General features: G+C 40.9%; 1 protein-coding gene across 2 annotated transcripts in view; it reads left to right on the top strand.

The window, feature by feature from the left end:
* The window catches only part of PRKAR1B (protein kinase cAMP-dependent type I regulatory subunit beta), a 93,824-nt gene that overhangs the window by 52,190 nt on the left and 17,557 nt on the right, over window positions 1-24,077 (top strand). For both annotated transcript variants that reach the window (XM_032704123.1, XM_032704125.1), the window contains exons 5-9: window positions 373-434; window positions 1,172-1,218; window positions 8,988-9,146; window positions 18,037-18,097; window positions 21,608-21,729. In XM_032704123.1, the coding sequence (XP_032560014.1) occupies window positions 373-434; window positions 1,172-1,218; window positions 8,988-9,146; window positions 18,037-18,097; window positions 21,608-21,729 (451 nt within the window). The remainder of the gene's footprint in view (window positions 1-372; window positions 435-1,171; window positions 1,219-8,987; window positions 9,147-18,036; window positions 18,098-21,607; window positions 21,730-24,077) is intronic.

The following is a 24,077-nucleotide window of genomic DNA, read 5'->3' as shown; positions in this document are numbered from 1 at the left end:
CAATCACTGCTGGGGCACAGACCCCTCGCAGCTGAAATCCCAAATCGCTCTGCTTAGACAGTGCAATACTCAGGCTGGCTAGTTTGTGCAGTGCTGCAAGAAGTGCCTTTCTGCATATAATTCAGGAGTTCTTTCAAAATAGCACGCACCGAATCACGGTCTCGCTTAGTTTTAAACCACAGCTTGTGCATAACTGGTTATTTTGATTCCTTGCCGAGCAGGGGTTCACTTTCCAGTTACAGCTAAAATTCTCCTTTTCTTTTTCTGCAAAATCTGCTAATGAAGGCCAAATAAACAATGAAGGTAGGTCTACTGGCTAGATAAGAAATAGGTCTTATTTATTAATAAATGTTTCTTTTGTTTTTTTTCCAGTGACATATTCGATGCCATGTTCCCTGTCACACACATTGCAGGAGAAACAGTCATACAACAGGGTAATCCTTTCCTCTTTTATGTTTGCTAAGGTTGTATAATTCACATCTCTCCATTTGAGATTTCACCCTCTTTGCTTAATGGAAAGAATAACCATATTCCAAAAGCATCTAAGTATGGAGCTATATGATAAGTTCATGGATGCAGGTCTTTTGCTACAAATGGAGAGGTCTCCTACAAAACCACACTAGTAGATCTGCAGGGTTTCAAAGTGCTGCAGTTAAATGTAGATAAACAGCACTCAAATTAAGCTCTTCTTTCCTTAACTGAAGATAGTCAGGAAGTAAACCTCAGCTCAGAATGCATAAGGGTGGCACAGGCTGGCTGAGAGTAATTAGAGATGGAAAATATTTTTATGGTTGTTGGGAATATTCAACACCTCATTGTGCTGTATCAGAGTTATCACACTTGGCAACTTACCTGCATGCCTGCAGCTCGTTGTGGAGGACTTCATTACCCTCAGGCTATATTATCTTGGGTGTTTACACTGAATGAAGTGTTGAATCAATCAAAAGAGATAAATTAATGCAATTGAAAGATATTAATAGCAAGTAATCATAACGATACTTTGATTTATGAAGGCAAATAGGCAAGGATGTTTCAGAAAATTAATCTCTCTGTAACTAATCTGGTGTACAAACCTGTGCAAATATGTACAGGATTAAATACGGGGACAGGAAGTTATTGAATAGCTTGGCAGACCTTCAGGAAACAATCACCTTTTGTATTTTGCTTCCAGGTGATGAAGGAGACAACTTCTATGTGATTGACCAAGGCGAGGTGGATGTAAGTACACCCTTGCACTATAATATTTATTTTGAAGCTACATAATAAAACTGTGTGCTTTGGCACGCAGCTTGAGCCAGCCATGTGCTGTGGTTCTGACTCTTTTCTTCTTGAACTAGATTTCACAGCATTCATTTCATTACCTTGCTTTTATTGTGTTAAGTCATTTGTTCATAATTTTAAAATTGGCGTGTTTTACATCCTAGCTTATTTGTCCATTCTAAGCAGGAAAATATGGTATCAAAACTAAGCAAATGACATTATCTTCAGAGCCCTAACCACACCTGGAGGTGTGCAGTCTTTGGCAGAGCAGGCCACCATGCTGGAATGCACCCGAGGGTTTAGATCAACCATAAGGAAAATATTGTCTTTAATCAGTTAGCTTAGCTCATGTGTTGTTTGGAGTTTTTTTCACAAATTGAGATACAGCCTCAGGCAGTGAGTTTCATCTTAGAAACCTTAATTTGCTTTTAAAATTAGGTCCAAATATACGAACAATGTAGCATATTAATAAAGGAAGGATTATTATAAGTGTAAAGTGATCTGTTAGACCACAAAATGTTTACAGGAGTATGCAGTGGTTTAATCGGCAAGTCTTTGAAAAGAAGCTTCTTTCTGAACCTGCCTTCCAAATCATAAACTATTCACCTCTTATAATTTTTATTCTGTATGAAAGTCACCCTTTTGCATTTTTGCTACAAGTTCCTACACACATCTTACATATCCACAGTTGTCGGGTAGGACAGGCTTGCTCATTAGCAACTTTGCTCTTCAGATGCCCACATGAGTTTTGTTTGGCATATTTAAAGAAGAAGGTGATTTATTTTAAACCCAGGCAGGAGGCTTGGAGCTATTTTAGTGAAAGTTATTTTTTTTAGCAGTCTGTTTGTGTGAGGAGACCATCTAATTGGTATTGTTGGGAATTGAGAAACCTCACACGCTGCCTCTGCCTCTGGAAGTTGCTCCTCAGGAAATCCGTCTGACTCACTGTTCCTATCAGCTGTACCTCTCAGTAGCAAACACTGCCACATCCACAGGGCCAGAAAATAAAAGAGCAATATTTATAGAACAGTGTTAAAATTTAGTTTTAAAATAATTGGTCAGGGACCGATAGGGAGCCTAATGAGTTCACTGGCTTTGAATCAGACCCACAAACACTCGCAAATGCACATGTTGAAGTTATAGATTAATGCTCTTTAAAAATAATTTGTCCTCACTCAAAACCCTTAGGAAAGCTTTCTTCAGTGTTTGGCTCAGGGCTAGTGAGGGACTGAATGACATCTGAAAACAGTCTGCAAAACCCTTGCAATTAATTGCAAAAGAGATAATATTCCATATGCACATATTGCTCTTACAAAACAAAATGGAGTTTCATTGAGTAGATTGCAACTTTGATTTCATGAGCCTTCTCAATCCCTACTCCCCTGAAATCAGCCTATAGCTAGTAGGACAGATCAAAATGGACAAATTCACATAGACATCCTGACACTTCTCAGAGACATGTAGAGACATGTCCTGTTGGACAAATACTTCCTGGCAAGACTTAAAAATGTAATTTGAACTGAGCTTATTCCAGAGACAACCAAAGCTCCTGACCACGTAAGTCTTGCCAAACTCTTCTGTGACCAGCTCTTGGGCTGTCCCACTTCAGCATCCTCCAAGGTGCATCCTGCTGCACCTTACCCCTGTTCTCCCTGTGTCAGTTTGGTGCTCTCTGCTTCCTAAGCTGTTCCTAAAACTTCAGCCAAAACACGCCCTGAATTCCAATGCAAGATACTGTGGAAGGCACAAGGCGTTTGCTTGTCCAGGAGCTACACCCTGGTAGCTACAGAAGTTCCCTACATTAACTGCCCTGCTGGGAAGCTGCAGGGAGATGATCCCATTTCCCTCTCCAGGGCAAGTCTGTGCCAGGGCCACTGGTTCAGACTCACTTGCTCCTGTGTAAGGCAGCAGCTCCCAGATCCCCTGGGCCTGCACTATCACACCGCATATAGTGCCCCCCAAAGAGTTCTCCCACTTTCCGGGCAGAACTGCTGAAATCCTTGTTCTCTGAAGGAACTCCAGACTGCTAGTAAGCGAGCTGCAGTTCATTTAAGCCTTGCCAGATAGTTTTTTGGCATGTTTCCACACTTCTCCATGAAAAAAAAGCGACTTGGAGTGTAGACAATTGACCCTGAGACTCAGAGCCTCGAGCCATTTTCTGCCTGGTTTAGCTGGTGTTGGCATGTGCACGGAGGCTTTAACCCCTGGCCAGGCTCTCTGCTGTCATTACTTCCCTGATCTGCTTGGAACTGGCAGGTATGCCAGGAGTGGTGGATTCAAGGAGCAATTTACTCTCAGAGCATCATGACTGATAAGCACCCAGATTTTCCACGCACATGCAAAGACACATGTAAAGGAGGTTGCAAGTGCCATCATAAAATTCCTACCCCTGGAAGAAAGTCATGGCAAAACTGAAATAAAACCCCAATAAAATCTATCAACCAAGCAACCAAAACCAAACAGAAACCACCAACAAAGTGAGAATAACAAGGTCAGTGTGTGGTGTTATGAGTTAAAAAAGCTGCAGCATTTAAAAGTAATTTTTGTTGGAGTTCTGGCATAGCCACTCCAAAGAGTAAGTAAGAGCTTTCTAATATTTTCCCTTACAAAATAATCTGAGTCAAATTGGAAGTAGAATAAAATATTTTTTAATATAATAACACTTAATTCTCAACTCTTTCATTTTCTTGGGGTGTACACAGGCACTGATAGCGCAGAATAAAGTATCTGTACATTTTCTTCTCAGTATTACTGTGGACAAACACAGGAGACTCCAAACCCTTCCACTGGCAAGCACACTCCACAAAGACTGTGGGCCAAAGGGAGGGCACAAATTTTCCTATCTAAAAGAAAGGATTTTAGAATCAGAAAGAGGTAGGTCTTAGAAGGCCTGGGGTTTTCCTCTCCTGTCCTGTAACCTACAAACCAGGTGTATCTTGACCAAAGCTGGCATTGGGTGGGAAAGGACATTATGGCATTATCAGTCACCTTCCTCCTCAGCATGTCAGGGTTGAGGAGAATTATTAACTCATGATCTGTCCCTGCAGATGGGTAAATTGTTCACTAGGTAGATGATGGCACAAACTTCGAAGTCTTAGAGGTCAATTGTCTACTGGAAGCTTTCCTGCTCAGACAAATGGGAACATGTGCCAAAAAGCAGCTGGCAGAGCTTTAATTATAGTTTCCAGTAAAGATGTTGAAAGTACCTGCTAAAATATGACTTGCAAAAATCTCTAATCCATATTTCTAAATATAAAATGACTTCCTGTTTGTTATTTTAATCTCATAACCTCACATTTTTTACTTTAAAAAGCACCGCCGGCTACCCTTTTGCAAACAGATGTATTATTTTTTTAGACTCAGCAACTTCCTTTTCTGTGTAATGTCACAGCAACTTTCTCTACAGGCATTCTCAGGTTTTCTTCTTGTAAAACAACAGCAGCTGAACTGTAGCATGGTGAAAATCGAAATGAAAACTTTTCAGTGGTTTTTTTTCTTAAATAGGTTCTGTATTTACTGTATAAATCTCCATGTGGACCTCTACATGAATATTGTGGATAATAGATAAGATTGTCTCTTGATTGTAGGTCAAAGCTTCTTGAGCCCTTATTTGTATATACAAGCTGTCTAATTCGTATATACAAAGATGAAAATTGCACAGTGTTTTATGTGGGAATTCTTTTGGATTTTAAAACTAGTTATATTTAATGGTTAGATTCCCTAGATTGCTTCTGGTTTGAATTCTTCCATCATCAATGATTTTGAATTCTTCCATCATCAATGATTTTCAAAAGGTTGCCATTTGAAATTTGATGCAGAACATTTAAAAGTTTGGAGTTTTTCAACTTGAATTTTTAAGGATTCTTATGCAGTCTCCAAGTTCATATATTCAAATTCAAACTACAAATAAAACACTGGCTTTGAGAAAACTACCCACATATAAATACCCTTCATGTCTAAGGCTTGTTTATTTTTCCAAGAATAAATAAAACTCATCTTCTTGTTTGGATAACAAATATTAAGGCTTAACAAGACACAAAGCCCAAATTGCAAACAGATCCAAGGGAGGGGATTTAAGATGTAAGAGTTGCAATGCCTGGAACAAATTAGATTGTCCATATAGATCGCAAAGTGGTAGCAAAAAAAAAAAAAAAAGGCTAGAAATTAACTTGAAATCATAAAGGAAGGATAAATTCACTCCAGTGAAGCTCAGAGACAGACATTCATATCCTGCCTTCAAAGTAAAATGGCTGCATCCCTGCTCAGGGCAAGGTCCCTTTCTGCATCTCTGGAGAACTTGAAGATGAGTGAGGCCCAGATCCAAATCCTGTTGCATTGAGCATTGTATGACTCTGCATCTTCTCCCACAGTCAGTGCCCATGGATATCATAGCCCATGAAGAAAGGAAATACTGATGTTCACAGGACATTTTTCCTGTTTGCCTCCTAAAATATAATGGAACGAAAAAGCTGTGTGATTCTCAAGCCTGCAAAAACTGGAGTGCTCATACAACAACAATAGACATCTAAAGTACTTTTCATGTGTGAAAAGTAGGTGGTCCTGAGGGCTTGGACATATTTGGGCATCTGAAGTTCTACTTTCCTTCTCAGCTGCATGAAAGAAGGTTCCAGCTATTACAGACCTGTGTTTGACAGCTCAAGTGAAAATTAGGAGTAATTCCTCTATGTACTCACCACTTTGGTGAGAGTTCACAGATGCCTAAAACTGGCTGAGCCAAAACCTCAGCCCAGCATTTTTTAGGATAAATAGGGAGATCATCTGAGCTGCTGCCATATAACATTGGCTTTCATAAGCTGTTCTGAGCCTAAAATAGCTTTGCTTCCCACACCTTACAAACAGAGCTACTTTCCTTTCTACTTCTTTTTTTTTTTTTTTTAAATCTATTTTAAAGGGGTTTATAGTGGAGCCGAACTCTGTTAAAGGGCAGGATGGCTTTGTAGTGTGCCATCAATGCACTTTAACTTCATCATAAAGACAAAAGTAGATTGTTGACTTAGGCCTTTGCAGAGAATGAAGTGCAATGGTTTTCCTTCTAGAAAATAACTTATTCTCAAGCTGTTTTCTCTTTCAGAGATTGATATTTGAAATGACATTTTTATTGGGGGAGTGAATGCTGGGCCCAAAGACTGTCAGATCAGTGATTTGGTTTCACCTCAGAGTACTTTGAACCTGACACCCTCAGGGTGGACGAATGACCATTTGCATAAACTGTTTAAGGCGAGATGTCAAACATGTTTTGGAGAGTCTTGTCAAGTAAGACAGCAAAATTAAAGGAGTCTTAGAGCAGAGCAGTAGCCTCTATAACAACTGTGCAACATTAAATGTCCATCCTTCTTCACTCGCTCAAACTTGAATTTTACCGGCATAATTCCCCTCTCTGGGCTGCAGTCACACCCTGCACACTGCTTTAACAAGAAATGTCACCATACTGCTTTAAAAATACGTGTTGGAATGAGTTTTATTTCCTGCTTATAATTCAGACCATTCTGCAACAACGAAATCTGTGTTTTTCAACGAAAGAACATAAAGAAACACATGCACTTTTGGTGTGCTGAAAAAGAGTCAAGGGTACCATGTCAGTTGACATGAAGGATGTGGTCCCAAACTCATTGGCATTATTAGATTTTTGCCATCATCTCTGAGACTTTTTGCTGGGGACACATGGATTACTGTACTGTAGCAAACCCTGGGTCCATCCAGTGAAATTCCCACAGAAGGAGAGTATCCCTACAGTCAAATATGCATCTGGACAATTTTGCAATGAATTAATAGAGTTTAGAAATGTTCATACATTCTCACTATGTTACAAACCTTTCAGAACCCTCCTTTTATTCATCCATTTCTCCTGCTTGTCTCACAAAAAAAAGAAAAAAAGATCCAGGAGCTACAGAATTACCTGCTTGTTTCACCAAGAAAGTGCTTGGGTTTTCCTGGCTTTTTTAAAACTTCTTTGCTTTCATTTTTTCATCATGAGGGGAATCAAAAGCAGATTCGGTGTTCTGTGAGGTTTTCTTTCTGTGTGAAAGTTTGAAAGGAACTGTTCTCTTGTGTGATATTCTCCCGTGTGACATTCATTCTGTCATGGTGAAGAAATGAAGCTATAGCTTTTGTGGCTTGAGCTCTTTCTTGGCAGTCTGCTACCACCTGCCTGTTTGGGATTATTTTTACCCTTTATTTTTCAGCCCCTTTATCCTCAGATGTTCCAGGAGCACCAGGAGCCACCACATTGCCTGGAGTTCAGCAGTGGTGCCAATGCTGCTCCTTTTCAGCTGATACCCAAGAGGTCTCTTGATCAGCTGAACTGCTCTGTGGCCTCATCCATCTCCTACTGAACCAGAATTTCACTGACCTCAATAGGAGATGGAGAAAATCTTAATTGAGTATTGTGAAGATAAATTAGGATTGATTCCAGCTGTATTTTGTAATACACCTTTTCATCACAAAAGGAAGATAGAAGTAAAATTAATACTGACAGGTCATTGAATTTTGACCCCAGTTCATTTATTTTGGTCACCATCTTTTCTCATACTCAGCTTGAACACAGCCCTAATTCATATATTTTTTAAAACCTGCTAGTTTATTACTCAGTAATTGGTGTTAGGTTATGATCTCTACCTTTGCAATACTTCTCTTCTTAAGATGAGAATACCTGCCTATTTTCTTATTATTTTTCTTCACAGAACTTCCAAACAAATGAAATTAATTCTGGTTGATTTCTGCTGTTACTGGTCTGTAACAGTTTGGGATACACTCTCCACTGGGTATAAGCACCCAGCCTTTCCTTCCCTCCAAATTCAAGGACACATTAACAGAATTAAAAGGGTTTATTGTGTAGTTTATGGCAGCAAGCCTTAGAATGCACAGTTCACACCAGCCTTTGCATACACTGTCATGTCTCTTGAGCTGTGTTGTCCTTGAGTGGAGAGGAAAATGCAGCCCAGTGGAAAGCACCTGCACAAGGCCCCTTCCTCCTACCAAGTGTAGGAATTCTTCTCAAATTAAACATAATCCAGGAAAAATACAGTGATAGTGGTATAGAGCTGTACCATGTTCCAAGAGGTACTTAAATAAACTGTGGGTCAAACACTACTTCCCAAGTTCTGTAGAGCTGATGTTAAAGACAAAGGGTTGTTCTACACAGAGCTTCTCAAGTCCAAAGCACTTACTCATCTTCACTAAGGGAGAAGGAGATCTGTATGCTTATATTTAAATGGTTGCTGGAAGCACTAGGCTTAGGGAAGGGAAAAAAATGTTTCTTTTGAAAAGATATTTCCTTGTTTTGACTGTTTTTCATTTCATGGCCATGGTGCTTTACAGCAACCCTCATTACACATATCAACAAATCTCCTTCCTTTCAAGTCTGACAGTGTTAATAAAAAGCCAAAGTTGTGACAGTTCTGCTTGTTGACTGCCTGAGCCTTGAACACAAGAGGGAAAACATGATGCCAGTTAACCATGGGAGCTGAAAACTCAGAGAGTAAATACAGTCATTGTACTGAAGCAAGACAACTTGAAATTCTGTCCACAGAACAGGTTGTTGCCCTCTTTGGGGACTGACTGCAGAAAGTGTTACGCTCTTGTTTTCCTTCTGTGCCCCCAGAGCTGATGAAAGGAAATTACTGACAGCCTTTTGGGTAACTGGCAGTAGAACTGCATCTCAGCCCCCAAACTGCTATTACTTCTTGCTTTGTCTTGTGCTGTGGTAGGTTTATGTCAACGGGGAGTGGGTCACCAGCATTGGAGAAGGAGGCAGCTTCGGGGAGCTGGCACTGATCTATGGAACACCCCGGGCTGCCACTGTCAAGGCCAAGACAGACCTGAAGCTCTGGGGCATCGACAGGGACAGCTACAGACGCATTTTAATGGTAAGTTTATGGAGAAGGGCTCGTCTGTGGAGTTGGTATTTTTATATTTTATCTTTTGTAGCGCCAGCACTTCTGTGTTCAGAGTGCTCTGGTGATAGAAGCCTGTGCAGTCTGTGCTTCTGCACAAAAGAGAGCGGACATGACAAAAACATTGAGTAACTGAATTAAGTGAACTGAAAGAAAAGGGGACAGGATTCAGCAGAAAGACGCCGAGTCAGAAATTCAACTGAATAACATTATGCGTAACTGCTACACATGAATGAAAACCTCAGGAGGCCTCTGGTACCCACCAAAGCTCTGCAAATCCTCTCCTTATCATGAGCCTTGAAATGTCTCTCAGCAGCACCTCTTGCCTATGAAGTCTTTGTCTGAACTTGTGTTATATTCCTCAAAGCAAGAGATAGATTGATCCCCTAGACAATTCAGTTCCCAGGTCCACTAAAATAATAAAAGAGTCCTGGTTGGACTGTGCCCCCCATCTGTGTTAGCCAGCACCCAGCCACACCATGGGATGGGAGCTGCAGAGCCCCTGCCAATGATTCATTGCTCTGCTCCTTTCAAACTCCCTCAGCCCTGCAGCAAAGCTCAGCAGACCTTTGTGGCACCTGGGGGGTGTGTGAGCTTATGGATTTGATGTTGGTTCTTGAGTGGTGAGTTTATAGTGGAAACTTTGACAGATAATTAACTTTGGCAAAGTCATAACTTTTTTTATGAGTTTGTTTCCAATGTCCATGTGCATATCTTCCTTCTCCTTGAAATATTCCTTTCTTTTTGATAATTAACAGACATAACTCTGTGTAAAGCTTCTTTCTCAACATGAATTTTTTCTAAAAGCTGCATTGTTCCATTCTGATCTGGAGGAAATGACACTCTGCTCTCAGACTAATAAAGGAGTGTGCATTTTGAGATCATCCAGTGGATGTCATGGAAAACAGAAAAATTAGGAAAGAAATAGAGATTTTACACTTACATGATTAGTTCTTAACCACAGAGTGTAAGAGGGATCTTTATTTATCCTGTTGGATGTCTGTATGAGCATTGTTGGTGTTCACTCCGTATTTCAAGGGCTGAGTTCAGTGTCACATAAACAAAATTCACACTGACATCTAGGAGGGCACATCTAATGGAAATTTACTCTATCCCAAAATATTCAGCCTGATGGCTCCAAGACCAAATAGAGGAGTAATGATGAGAAGTGTACTGTCTTCTCTCTTGTGGGTAAGCAGGATGAATAGTTTTGAAAGCTTCCCAGTGCAGGGAAGCAGGCAGAGGCATTTCTGAAAGATATTTCTAAAACATAGAGCAGGAGAATTTCTAAAGAGATTTAAGAGGCACATCCAACTTATTTGTCCCATGTCCTACATGGATGCAGTGGAGGGGTGCCTGGGATAACTGGTGGGATGAACCTGCGTGCTACGAAGAAGAATCCAAAATACAAAAGAGTGGAAGTGTAGGAGGGAAATAAATGTCAGGACAAGATGCATATTCCTTGGCTTTTTAAGCAGAGCTTTCTGCAGCTGCCTGTAACCTTGCTACTGAGGAACTGAAGGGACAGATTGACAGGCTTAGCAGCCCAGAGGTGATTTCACTGCTAGTGTTGATGGAACTAGTGGTACCTGACATCATCCAGCCCTGTGAGCTGTCAGGTTTGGTCATGTGTCCATTATAATCTCATAGCACCCTTCAGAGGATGAATACTTGATGCAGAGACAAGAATTTGATAAAAGGATTTCAAGTCTCAAATGGAAAAGACTTCATACATATAACTTGAATATTATGGAGATACTTCTATTTGATTGTAGTGTAGGGCTAAGTGCTTTTCAAATTAATTTACATATTCTCTTGACCAGTAACTGCTCTACCTCACCTAGCAAGCTCAGTTTCTGCTATTGATGAGACCTGTAAATTAACATGGGTGTGTTTTCTCTCCCTCTGTCTCTTCTTGGGTTTTTTTTTTACAATTGGGGCCATTGAAAATTGGTGGTCTGTTACATTGCATTAGACACCCAGATAGCATGGTTGCACTAGTCCCAATACTCAGATAGGAAATATTTCAAGTAGCATGGTGAATTAATTGCTGCAGGTATAGAAGATGTCCAATTTTCAATGCTGTTCCTGGTGAGTCCAATTTAGCCATCCCCACACTACATGAATCCTGTCATCTTTCCATTTATTTGTAGGGGCAGGGTGGATAATTTCTTTGCTGTAGGTGAAATCAGACACCTGTCTTTGTGCAGTCATGTGAGGGCAGGTTACAGTGGCTCTCTGCACATTTCCTCAAGCCTAAGAATTAATTACATCATGTTTCAGTGGCTGCATTTCATACGTGAAGCGAACTCCACCATTACGGGGCTGGTTTTGCTGTGCTCAGTTTCAAGATGTATTAAGTAGCTGCCTTTCAAGTCCCAGAAACATGGTTTCCTGCCATTTAGCCTCTAACTGGATATTTTAGACGTAGAAATGCTTCTGCCTTTAAATAAGAGGTAGTAACATTTAGGATATTTCCGAAATCTGTCATTTAAGCGAGTAAAACTCGTGAGTGAGCAGGTTTTTCTTTTCTTTTAATTTTCTGGTTGCGAGCCCTTTTGTCCAAGAGATCAATGACCTTTTTCTCCCCAAGTTATGTTTTTTTTCTGTAGTCAGATAAAGCCCCTCCATAACCCAAGATAGTTATTTCTCTCGTCTGCATTCCTTCCCTGCCATGACCAACCCCATGTTTTCTCAGCCTAGTGTTGAAATTTTATTCTGGTTGTAAATATTTATTTGCAAATCATGCCTTCAGATCCACACTTGCCAAAAAGATTTTATCCTGTCATGAGACACTTGACTCTCCACCTCATTTCTCCTTGCAGTCACTGTTTTGGTTCTCTGCTTTGCATTTAGTAATTTCTAGTTTTTATTTCTGTTTAGTGCCATTTTCCCCACTTATGTGTCTCATTGATCCTGAGTGGTTTATGGTATGAAGAAAATGCATTTCTGGAGGTTTGGAGTTTGGGTTTTCCTTTTTATGGATGGACAAAGCCTGATGCAGAAAGTTCCTGCTGGTTTTTAGTTACACTTGTCATCCATTTATTATTTAGCCAGTCCCAAAGGAAGTTTGTTAAAACGGATATATTTCTTTATTTCATTGTCTCAACTTAGGTACCCTGATGTCTTGAATGTCACATTCAAGTTTGTTTTAGCAGCTGTGATGACTGTAAAGTTTGGGATAGGTCCTTCTGTCAGGATTGGCAGTGAAATTGCTTGGCTTTCACTGCAGTCCTTGACAAAGTATTACACCATGAAATTCACTGTACTAGATGGGTTACAAAAAACCACTGCGATGTGTTCCCCCTGTGGTACACTCACAAATTATCTGTCCATCTGTGTGTTCCAATTATTTCATAAAATAATCTGTGCTGAGTCTCATACTTTTCACCCTGTTGCAAATTTTTTTATGTGTGTGTTCTCTGTGTGCACACATAAGCACAGACACACACATTTGTGTATATATTCAATATTTATTTACTTACATTCTTCTGGGAGAGCTGCAAAGGATTTTTTTTGCCATAGGCTTCTCATGGAATTCAGTTGCTGCTCTCTTCTTTGCAATTTGGATTCAAGAGCATCTCAGAATGGGGAACATCCCAGGGTAGTACAATATTTGTATTCTAAATATAGCAAATACCACAAATACCAGAGAAGCAAATGTCTGTATCCCAACATCAGATTGATCCCCTAGACAATTCAGTTCCCAGACTAAGAAAATTTGAAGTATTAATTTCTTGCAATTTCTTCTTTAAGAAGACTTGATTCAGGATAATTTAACTATCCTCTAGTTCCCATGGCTCAAGATACCTGGCTCTGAGAGTGGAGTTGTACAGGATACAATACTTTTTGCCTATTTGGCAAACTTTGCTCACAGAAAGGGAGTTGTAGTATTGGGATGTAAGCCATGACAAATCAAGGTTGGTCAGTTCCTGATCTTACACTTCATTTTATTTATGCTCTTTTTGGTTTCTTCTATCGTCTTTTCACAGCTTGGAACCTGAGAACAAATTCTCTAACAAATGCTTTTTTTTCTGCTCAGAGAAAATGAAATCAGGAGGACTTTGTGTTGCCATAAAATGTAGGTTGTGTAGTGGCCAGAGCATAAAGCAAATCCATCTGACATCTGTGGAATAAAGCCCAGGGATCGTGTGGGCTGATTTGCTGTGGATCATGGCCAGTATGCACAGAGACCCTTTCTTTCATGCTCCTGTAAGAATTCACACCCAAAGCATCATTCAGTATCAGGTTGTGCAGGGATTACATGGAGCTGCAGCAGTCCAGAAGGCCATTCCGGCACCTCCTGCCAGGATAACTCTTTATTTGAAACCTGAGTCATGCTTTGCCGTTCAGTGGACATTTGTTTGGCTCCTCACTGAAGGTGGGACATTTCTAAGGAGGACCCAATCAACTCCACCTGAAAAAAATGAAGCAAAAAAGAAGACACAAAAAGTGCTGGAGGGAGAAAGAAAGATCAGACTGGAGGACTGGGAGGAAAAAATGGAAGAAAACAAGGAAGGTGAAGAAAGGGCAGTTGGAAAAGAGATGAAACAGATATTGAATAGGATCTCAAAAAGACCTGTTACAATCTCTGGGGCATTAATATTTCCCAGTCTGTGTATTGCTTAAGCTAAGCCTAGTGCTTGCTACATTAAGTGGTCCTAAAACTGGCTTTGAGCCCTTTTCTGTGTGAATGTGGGTGATCTTGTTTCTCCTTGGGATTGTCTCAGGGAGGAGCACTGCGGCTTGGAATATTAACGAGGCTTCGTAGTTAATGGGAACCACTGTCTTTAAGGAGATGAGTTTGTGCATGACAGCTCAGAACCAGGGAGAAAGTGAACAAAGGAAAGGGGGGAGAGGGAGAAGCAGCGACTATTGAAATAAGATATTAATAGGTTAGAAAAAAAGCAGAATTAATAAAGACTTCTTAAAACATGCCATCAAGAACCCTGCCAGTGCAGAATTATTCATGTACATTTACTATTGTTTTTATCTGGCTTAAGCAGTAAGATTTCTACCGCTTCCCTTGGGAAACTTCTCTGCAAGAGAATAATTCTTACATTGGGAAAACTTTTTTGATATTGATCTTAAATTAGATTTTCTTAATTTTCTCCTATTACTTTGAGTTATGTCAAGTTATGCTGTACTGAATTGCCCTCTCCTTCTGTCATGTATCTGTAGATGATTATCACTGTCTACTTAAAACCTTGCCACGGTGCGTGCCAGCTATGAGGATGACATACCTATGATCCCAGTGCTGAGCCAACAGCTACAGGCTGAATTTGTTTTGCTCCTTCCTTATCAGCTCTCCCCGAGTGTTTTAGCATTTTTTCAAGCTCTGTCGGATTTGGGAGCACGTTTCTGGGGAAGAGGTACCGAGACAGAATGTAGCACACCAGGCGCCGTTACATCTGAGCCACGGAGATGGAGCCTCTAAACTTCATTCCTGGATGATATCTTGGCATGTACAGACCAAAATAGCCTTGGCTGTGTTGTCGTTGCAGTCTGATGCAGGTCTCACCTACTGCCTGTAAATCTCTTTCAGCTTTACAACTTTCAGGTCTTCTGTTTGTCAAATATCTCTGCTCTGGATTTCTTTTTCTTAGCTGTTTTTTTCCCAATGGAAGCTAATTCTATTATTTTCTAGCCCCATTTCTAATGTCTCCAGGTCCTTTCTTGTTATTTTCCTGCTCTGGCAAGCTCTCATAGCATCTCATAGTCTGTAGGTATTGTTACTGTCTGATTTGTTGCTGGTTCTAAAAGATCTATGAAAATATTGCATGAGAACAGGCTCAGCACATGTCCCAGGGAATGTGCTGGCTGGCACTTTGATTAGGAGAGAAGGTTGTGATGGTGTTTGCACCAGTGGCCTCAGCAATTTGGGTGAAGTGACTAGACCAAATAAAACAAGTGTAAAAAGGACCTCAGGAGTCAGAGGTGACATTAAGGCTATGGGAGGGGATGAGAGGGGAATATAAGGCCAGTCAAGGAAGGTGGGAAGGACCTAGATATCTTTAAGGTCCCTTCCAACCCAAGCCACTCTGTGATTCTCTAATTCTGTGTTCTCTGTTTCATGGGAGAAAAGATGGTTAATACCAATGGAAATAAGCACATAGTTTGGTTGGTTGTAAGAGTTCTACTGCTGGGCTGTTTCTAGCTTGCTTAAGCTACTGATCTCTCAAAATCCTTCCCCTCACTCTGCTTGTGAAAGCTTGAGCAGGAAAACACTTTCAAGTGAAAACATTATGTTTGAATGTGAGTGAGGCTTCTCCTGTCTGGAAGAAAAATTAAGATCTGGTTGTTCCAATTGGGATCCAGCCTCGGGTGCTCTGAAAAGGCAGAGAAAGCTTTTCTGTGCCTGCCTGGGCACCCTGAGGGGAAGTTCTATTGCTGTGTGGCTCGTGCCCCCTGTGTTGTTTGTCTCCCTCAGGAGAGAGGAAGGGATGGATGGAGCCATCCTGCAGGTTGAGTCAGGAGCCATCAACTGGGTCACCTTTAACTTCAGTGCATGTGCTGAAGTCCTAAGGCTGAGGAGTCCTAAGCCTCAGTCACTAGTTCCTCCCTAGGCTCATCTTCTCCTTTACCTTTGTGGGATCATCCTGAGGCAGGGGATATTTAATGCAGTGTAGCCTGCATTGAGTCCCACTGAGGTTCTAGATTCTATCACAATACAAAACATTTTAACAGTACATTTAATTAATTCTTTCCGCTTCAGTTTTGCTTTTGCACTTGCCTTCACTGTGGATTCTGTACCGCTGCCCTGGCTTAGTTTAGCCAAGACATAACACACCTGTTTTCCTGTAGGAAGTGCTGGGCTCTTCCTCTCTGGGCCAGGTGGGATGTCTGCAATTCCTACCTTCCTGGGTCTCTCTAAATACTCGAAGCTGTGGTCAGGCGTCACTTATGGCTGCTGATTACTGCTTCTTAAAATTCATCTGTGTCCACAAGTCATTTAAAAAGCATTTTCCACATCTGTCCCCGGGTGTCCCAGCCCATCAAACTAAACCACCAATCTGGTTTTCCACAGCTGTCAATTTTGCTGGACTTGTTTCCACTCGATTGCAGGGAGGAAAGCAACAACTGTGCAGTGTCCAGTTTTCCATTCTTTGTCTCGCAGCGAGCTGTCAGGGGCTGGCGTGGTTTGCAGAGCCTCCTGCGTTTGAAGTTCTTCGTTTTTTTTTTTCTTTCTGGCACTTCAAATGCTCTCGGGGCCCCCCGAGGTTGAGAACCAAGTTTGTCAGACAGAGAGGTCAGACAGGGGTTACCGATGCTATCGCTGAGGAGAACTGTCATCACCAGACTCGGAAATTATGAACGGGGTGCGGAAGGGGAGACCTCGGTAGCTGGTGCTGCTGCTGAGCCAGAGCTACCTGGGGAGAGTGGCAGCTCCTGATGGTGCTGTGGCTGCCCTGGAGCAGGGGTGGCCCCAGGAGAGGGGCACAAATGGGAGCTGTCCCCAGAGGAGAGCACCTGGCAGCCTCAACTGCTGCTTTGTCCAAAGCTGGATCCAAAGCCTGTTGGTGTTGGTGGAAGGATTCACGTTGCTTTGGGGGTCGTTGCAGCCCCCCCTGCACAGCACATGTAGGAAGGGGGATGATGTTTAATTGTTAGTTACATCACTGCATTTGAGTACACCAGCCTTTCCCATTTTCATACTTTAAACATTTCTGGATGCCTTCACAGTGGAGGGTAGAATGTTTTTTCTCTCCTTTTCCTTTCTCTATCCTCACTTTCTGCCTCTGCTTCCAGCACTCAGAGGTGCTCACTTGGAGAAGGAGGAATAGAGAAGTGGCTTTTTCTGTGGCAGACACTGACATTTGCTTTCGCCTTCTCTACCCAGCCTATGAATAAATGGCATCTTTAACTCCCCTTTCTTGAGAAGATGAATGTGTCATCCTTGTGTTGTGCCTTGTAGATTTGACTAGCAGGCACCAGGCAGCCTTTGACATCCACAGGGAATCTGTCCAGGCAGAAAGGATGTTGGGTGTCATCAGTGTGGAACAAACTGCATGGTACCAAGGCAGACCCTGGAGTTCCTCTGTTACTGGGGAAGATTTTGTTCTCAAGTCATTTGTGTCACTGCAGAAGGAATTAAGGATTAATTCATTATTTTTGTATTGGTAAAACTGCATCATAATTATTCCTACGTGAATCGTCTTCCAAAATCTGTGCTGGAATGGTGACATGGTTTCTGTCTTGGTGATCAAACATTATGTGAGCAGAAGGTGTCTTGGTAATTTATCACCCAACAAAATCTTACTAGAATGGGGAATGACTGTGCTGGTGGCTGCACATACACTGATGGATTGTCTACCACAGAATGTTTAAATCCTGTTAAAATAATAATATGAATAGATTGCTCAGCAGTAACAATAGATACAACACTGTACAGAGTATTACAGATAAATACTCTTGGCATTAAGGAGTTTTTAACCTAAAAGGATGGGATCCATCATGGGGACATGTTAAGTTTTATCCTATTTTGTAATTGCAAATTCCCTTCTGGCAGGGCCTCATTGGCAACGAGATATATATTGAATTAGCTAAAGAGTTAATTGAAGCTCAGGCTTTAAAATGAGTGCCTGTAAATAATGGATACAATTCATCCTCAGTGTCCAGTAACACCAGTGAAGTCAGTGAAATTACACCAGGATTGAATTTGAGTCCTTCTGTCTTTGCTTATCAGCAATACAACTTGCCCAGACATTTTATGGGGAAAGATTTGCCTGAGGCTGTTTACACTGGCTATGCTTAAGAGTTGGAAAGGGAGGGAAGAAAAAAAAAAAAGAGCAGCTGTAGGAAGAAATCACAAAAATACTTTGTGTAATGTTCTGCCTCCTTTTTCTCTCTCCTGTAATAACAGGGCAGCACGCTGAGGAAGCGGAAGATGTATGAAGAATTCCTGAGCAAGGTCTCCATTTTGGGTCAGTTGCCCTTTGGAACTTGGCTGTTATTTCCTCGGTTATACGTGTTGGCAGAGTGAATTTTGGTCTTTGATGGCAATGATGAAAGCAATGGTGGTCAAACAGAAGGGCTCTCGTTGCACTGTTTCTGAAGGAATGAAAGTGTAAAGGGTCCTTTTTAGGACTTGTTCTTCTCAATCTTTACTATGCACTGAACTTGTATTTGAAGCACACATTAAACAGGGGAGCAGGCACACAGTGGTAACCTTTCAGTAGCTGCTGGTCCCTAAAGATCATATGGCTGGAGCAGAAAGCAGTGCAGAGATATGAATTTGTCATAAAGTCTAGTTACATCCTTCCAGGGGACAGGTGAGAAGCTTTTTCCTGCAGGAATATTGTGTTTATGTGCACTAAACAAACTAACCTTAAAAATCAAAGTGGACTGATCTTTTTTCTTCTGTGCATTTTACAGCCCCTGTCTCACATTCTTAAAACATCTGTTTAGCTTCTTGTCCTTGGATTTTGTTTCCCTTTGATTAATGTGATAGCCACGAAATTTGGACATGTTCTTGATGGCCTTCAGTAGGAAAAACAACAAACCCATAATGCCTGACCAATCAATCACCATTAGGAGAACAAAAGCCTCTAATAAGGAGGACAGTGTTAGACAGTACAATGAGTTGTTGATTCTGTAGGAGAAACATGTTTCTACTGGGGCTATTTGGAAAAAAACAGTTCAGGATTCATTTGCTATATAATTAAAGTATTTGTATTTCTCCTTAAAAATTTTCTGGTCCTTGTTTATGGTATTCACCTACCATTTGAGCTGAGGCACCTGAAATATGAGAGTGTCTCAGTGAGAGTATACTTGAACTTCTGAGAGGTGCTATCCATGAAATTTTCAATTATATTTGTATGCTTAAAGTAAGGCCAAGTATGTTGCTGACTTATTAATGAAGTTTCCATCATTTAAATACCTTCTTTTATGCTTAATTTAAATCTTCCTAAATTAAGAGCACAAATTATACCAAATTACAACGAGTATTTCAAGAAAAAAGGATCTGTGCACCTGCACTAATGAGGAGCAATTACAACAATGAGACATCTCAAAACAATTTCAGAGTAGAAAGGTTATTCAGAGATGTGCTTCCTTAAACATGCGGTTTGCAATGTAATTATAGCCTAATTTGTAGTGTGGCTTTTGAATCTCAGTAAAAAAAGAGGAAGGACTTCGAGATTTGAACCTTTTTTAAGTACAGAAAAGCAGTGAACAAAATAACACATCATTGCAGGAACATGGAAATTTAGGTGAAATGTGTAAGGATCCATTTGACATGTCTAAAAAGTAGATGACACCTGGGAAAGCAGGAAGATATTTTAGAAATCTCAACACAGCACGGAGAATTCAACTTCATCCTTTAATGTGGTCAGAACTCTGTGATTTCCTGGTGGAAAAACCTCTACCTACTTCTTCTATATATTTTTTTTTCCAAGACCTGTCTAGTGTCTGTAATTAGCCACATAATTGTAGGAGTCACATTTTTCTTTTTAAAATCTAAGGATTTTTTTAGGTTATCAGTAACTGCTTATAGTGTATTGAACAAGATATGGAAAAACTAGTTGTTTTAAATCTTTCCTCTGGAGTTTAATTAAATATAAACCCATGAACTGATACGTACAACTTAGGAATTGCAAAAAATTTCATATGGTCTACTTTATTTGATGCTTAACTTCAACTCTGTGACTAAAACTTGTAGAATATTCTATATAACATTTGTTTGCAAGAATTATTAACCAATGTATTTGTAGTGGTACAATTCCCTTAGACAAAAGAGAGACACTTCGTGACTAAAGCTAGATTTAGCTTTGAATTTTTCATAAAGCCAACTGTAGAAGAAGTTTCAAGAGACTCTTTCTTTTCATTGTTAATTAGAGAGTTCCTAAAAAAAAAAAAAAAGAGAGAGAGAAAAAAAGCCTTCTCTAGTATGTATGAAAGTGTTTTATGCTTATTTTTAGTCAAACAGGGCAGTTTTTGAATGTTCCATTGACAATATGGGCTTGGTCTTTGACATTAATGCTGCTGCAGCAAAGGTCACAAACACACCAGGGAAGGGCTGTAGTGATTGTAGGTAGGGAAAATGTTAGAAACAATAATTTCCCAAACATAAAGTGGCGTAAAAACACAAAGACATGCGTCACCAAGTCAAAACTTACCTTTTGTGCATTGATCACTTCTATCTGGTTTTATTACCAGACTCAGTGTACCCTTCTGAGCTCAGCCAAAATGCCTTTTAACTTCTAAAGAACAACTCTTTCACCCTCACACAATACTTCTAAGAAATATTTTGAACAAAATGGGGAAACCAGAGTCTGATAGAACAGCACAGATCCTGGTGTCAGAAAGCATATCTTGACTTACATTGGTTCAATAATTCATAATAAGTCAGAATCAGCAGAGCTCTGGAACATGAATTTTAGCCCAGCTTTTTGAGGCAGTGAAGGTTAAACCATCGTATTATCTGTTTCTTTTAATAACTTTTAAACCTGTAATTTTTCAATCAAATCTGATAAAAGTACAAAAGTTCAAGTACAGTTCACTGTCTTGAATTCTCATGCAAATGCGTACTGGAGAGAGACACAGGTGGCACCTCTACTCTCCAAGGGCAGGGCAGAGAATTCAGCCCTCAGGCAGGAGGAGGAGGAGGGCAGTGGGACAGTGAGCAGTCCTGGATGTGCCCTCTGCAGGCTGGCCTTTGCCATGTAGGTACCACATGTAGGGGATTTGGGACAGGTGCAGGGGGATGATGAGGACCCCAGGCCACAGGGAGCTGGCTGCGTTTGCTCCCTTCCTCCTAAAACACACAGGTTTCCTTACTTCAGTTTACTTTGAAGTTTTATAATTTTTCTTTCTAAGTGAGGGAATGAAAAGGAAAATTTACAAACTCTCCTGCTGGCAACTGAAACAGCGGTGCCATCTCAAACATCCATGAATCCAGAGGCTTCTGGTGCCACCAGGGGCTGGCTGTTGGCTCTGGTGGTGCTTGGTCTCGCCCCCGGGCAAGAGTCATCTCTGAGATCAATGCTCTGCATCACTTATCTGCAGCCCATCAGGAACCAGATGGGAGCAGCTCTGACGAAAAGACAGTAGGACTTGTCCTGACATCTGGTGTGGGATGTGGTAAGAGAATCCCGGCGCTCCCACATCGTTGGTATCTCCGAACAGCTCCTCAGCTGCTCCAATCCATGGCAGCATCAGGGCACCGTGTGTCAGATTGCAGGCGCAGGGAAACGGAGCCAACTTTTCCTGTCCAACTTTTAAGATTACTATCTGGGTGATTACTAAAGTCTAAGACACGATGAATAAATACATTCATGTTTCCCAACTGGAGGTTCGTGCAAAGTGCCTGGATGAAAAGAAATGTTTCTTTTATAACAGAACCGGGCATGGCAGAGCTGTCAGTTTAGATATGAATCTTCTGCCAAAGTTAAGAGTATTTTTATAATATAGCTTTATGATCTTCAATATTTTAGAGTCCCTGGACAAATGGGAGCGGCTGACAGTGGCTGATGCGCTGGAACCTGTCCAGTTTGAAGATGGGGAAAAAATTGTTGTGCAGGGAGAGCCCGGTGATGACTTCTTCATTATTACAGAGGTAAGATTGGCATCCTGATAAGCTCTGTCATTTCCTGGTAAAGATCAAGGCTGTGTATTAAAGACATTTGGGTTCAGTTCAATCTCTTACTTCAGCATAAATCTAACTCCACTTAACCCAGGAGACCTGCTCAAAATTCAAACGAATTCAGAGACCAGTTCCATGGAATTGTCTTAAGTGGGACAATCTTATTTCCAGTAAATTGAAAATGCAGAGGAATTTTGAGGTGTGTCTCTTGTCTTTACTGTTTGAAGGTTTGTTTTCTACAGGAGATTTTTCTAGTTCCAAGTTGCCAATACTTCAGCAGGGCTGGCCAGCCACACAGTGCATTGATCGTTGTTCCCAAAGGGACTTACAGGGTTTATCACAAACGGACATCTGTAAACTGGAGCAGGAGATCTGATCAGAAAATGGATAATTTGTTCTTTGTTTTGCCTTAAACTCAGTCCAAATGGCTGAGCCATTTTCTTGTTTACTCTCACACAGGCAGACAGATCTGTCAGGCAGCTGAAAATGCTGACATCTTTTTGGGAGATTATCTGACACTTCAGTTCCACCATCTCACTTCTGCAAACAGATGCTGACGGGGTTTTTCCTCCCCCTCTGACATAAATATTTTGATCTTTGGTATCTCACACAAATACCAAGGCACTGTGATATAACAAGTTATAAAAAGGTATTAGAGAGACTCAGACTGAATAACAAGAGAGCATTAGGATATGATTGTCTATGGATTGAAGTAGGAGCTTTCCAGCACCAGCTGTGAGGGTTCATACACAAATATATAGACTTGGAATGACCAAGATTTGACTGTGTGGTGACAGTTCCAGTACACATGCCAGGCTGTGTCCAGCAATGAGGCAGTGGTGGCACAAGGAACTGGGAGGTAATTGGAATCCCTCACTATGGGAGAAGGTGAGTGAGATGGATGTAAGAAGCTGGTGTCACTCTGTTGCCTTAGGACCCAGTTGTATGTACATCTCTGGTTCCATCAGGCTGCTGTGCTGAGATGTGATTGAAGAGGAAAGAGATCCTGCCCTGCTCAGGTGAGAAAGGGCTTGTACAGCTCCCATTCCAGATGGTTTTGAGGCCAACAGGCTTTGCTTTGCTTGCTCTTTGTCTGTGGACTTTTGGACAGGTGTCTCTATCTAAGGCAGCCAGAATTTGGTTCATAATCAATATCTGACACTTAAAATTCCAACCTTGTTTCCTCTTGAGTGTTGAAAATACGTATTTGATTTATGAACATAGTTTCTCTTTGATGCTCACAAAATTGTCAGTGCCAGTAACTGCACCCGTCTATCACACAGTGAGACACTTCAGGAACATTAAATATGTGACAAGCACTATCCCTTCAAAACAATAGTGTCAGAATAAAAGAGACTAGATATTAGGCAATCTTTTTTGTTAAGAAGATAGTTTAGTATATAAGAAAAACTTATATTTCCTAAGTTTTTTCATAAATACAGAATTTGAGTCTCTCCCAGCGTTACTAAGTGTGCTGTTATTCTTTGCAGCAGCATGAGACTGGGAAAACCTAATTTTCTTAGCCATGGAATCCCATGTGGAAAATTGGCAGCTTGCTTAAGAGTTACCAAGGGCCTTTATTTTCCCCCTCTTACTGAAACAGCTGTTAAGACTTGAATGGGTAGAAAAGCATTAACACTGCATACTGTATAAAGTATCTGCTCACCTCACCCTTCCACTGCAAATCTGACATAGTTTCTCCCTTTGGAAATTGCCTATATTTTTCTACTTTAAGGAATGAACATCCAGTATCAACTATTTCTTGTGCTGCAGTAGTTTTTCTGCCTGCTCACATATAGTTTAAGCTTTTTGTTCTAAACCTGATTTTGCAGGAGTTCACATCTTTGATGCTAAACTTTTCTGCAGGGAAATTTCTGCAAGTCGCCAGGAACACGTTATCCTGAAACCTGGTTGAAAGTAGTTTTGGCTGGTTTGTTGTCACAATATGTTGAAAAGCCACTGGCTTCTTTCACATACTTTTTTGATGTTTGTGGCCTTTTGATCCAAAACAGTAGAAATGCAGCCAATTTGTTTGGCTGCTGTATGTGCAGAAACCATTTCATATATCACTAGAATGCAGCCTCCTTTGGAGCACAGCGTGTCCAGTAGTACAAAGCTAGCTTTGCCTCAAAATTTTTGGGCAAGGTACTCACTTAACCTTTCTATTTATTCACTTTACATTTCGATGCTGCCCAGAAAGCCAATTTTATCCTGGGCTGCATCAAAAACAGCGTAACCAGTGAGTCAAGGGAGGAGATTCTGTCCCTCTGCTCCCCAGAGGATGATTAGAGGGATGAAGAAGCTCTCCCATGAGGAAAGGC

This window comes from Chiroxiphia lanceolata, chromosome 16 (genome assembly GCF_009829145.1).
Source record: "Chiroxiphia lanceolata isolate bChiLan1 chromosome 16, bChiLan1.pri, whole genome shotgun sequence".
NCBI classification, from domain to species: Eukaryota; Metazoa; Chordata; class Aves; order Passeriformes; family Pipridae; genus Chiroxiphia; species Chiroxiphia lanceolata.
The sequence above is the reverse complement of the archived record's forward strand: the minus strand, read 5'-3'. Positions and strand labels throughout refer to the sequence as shown.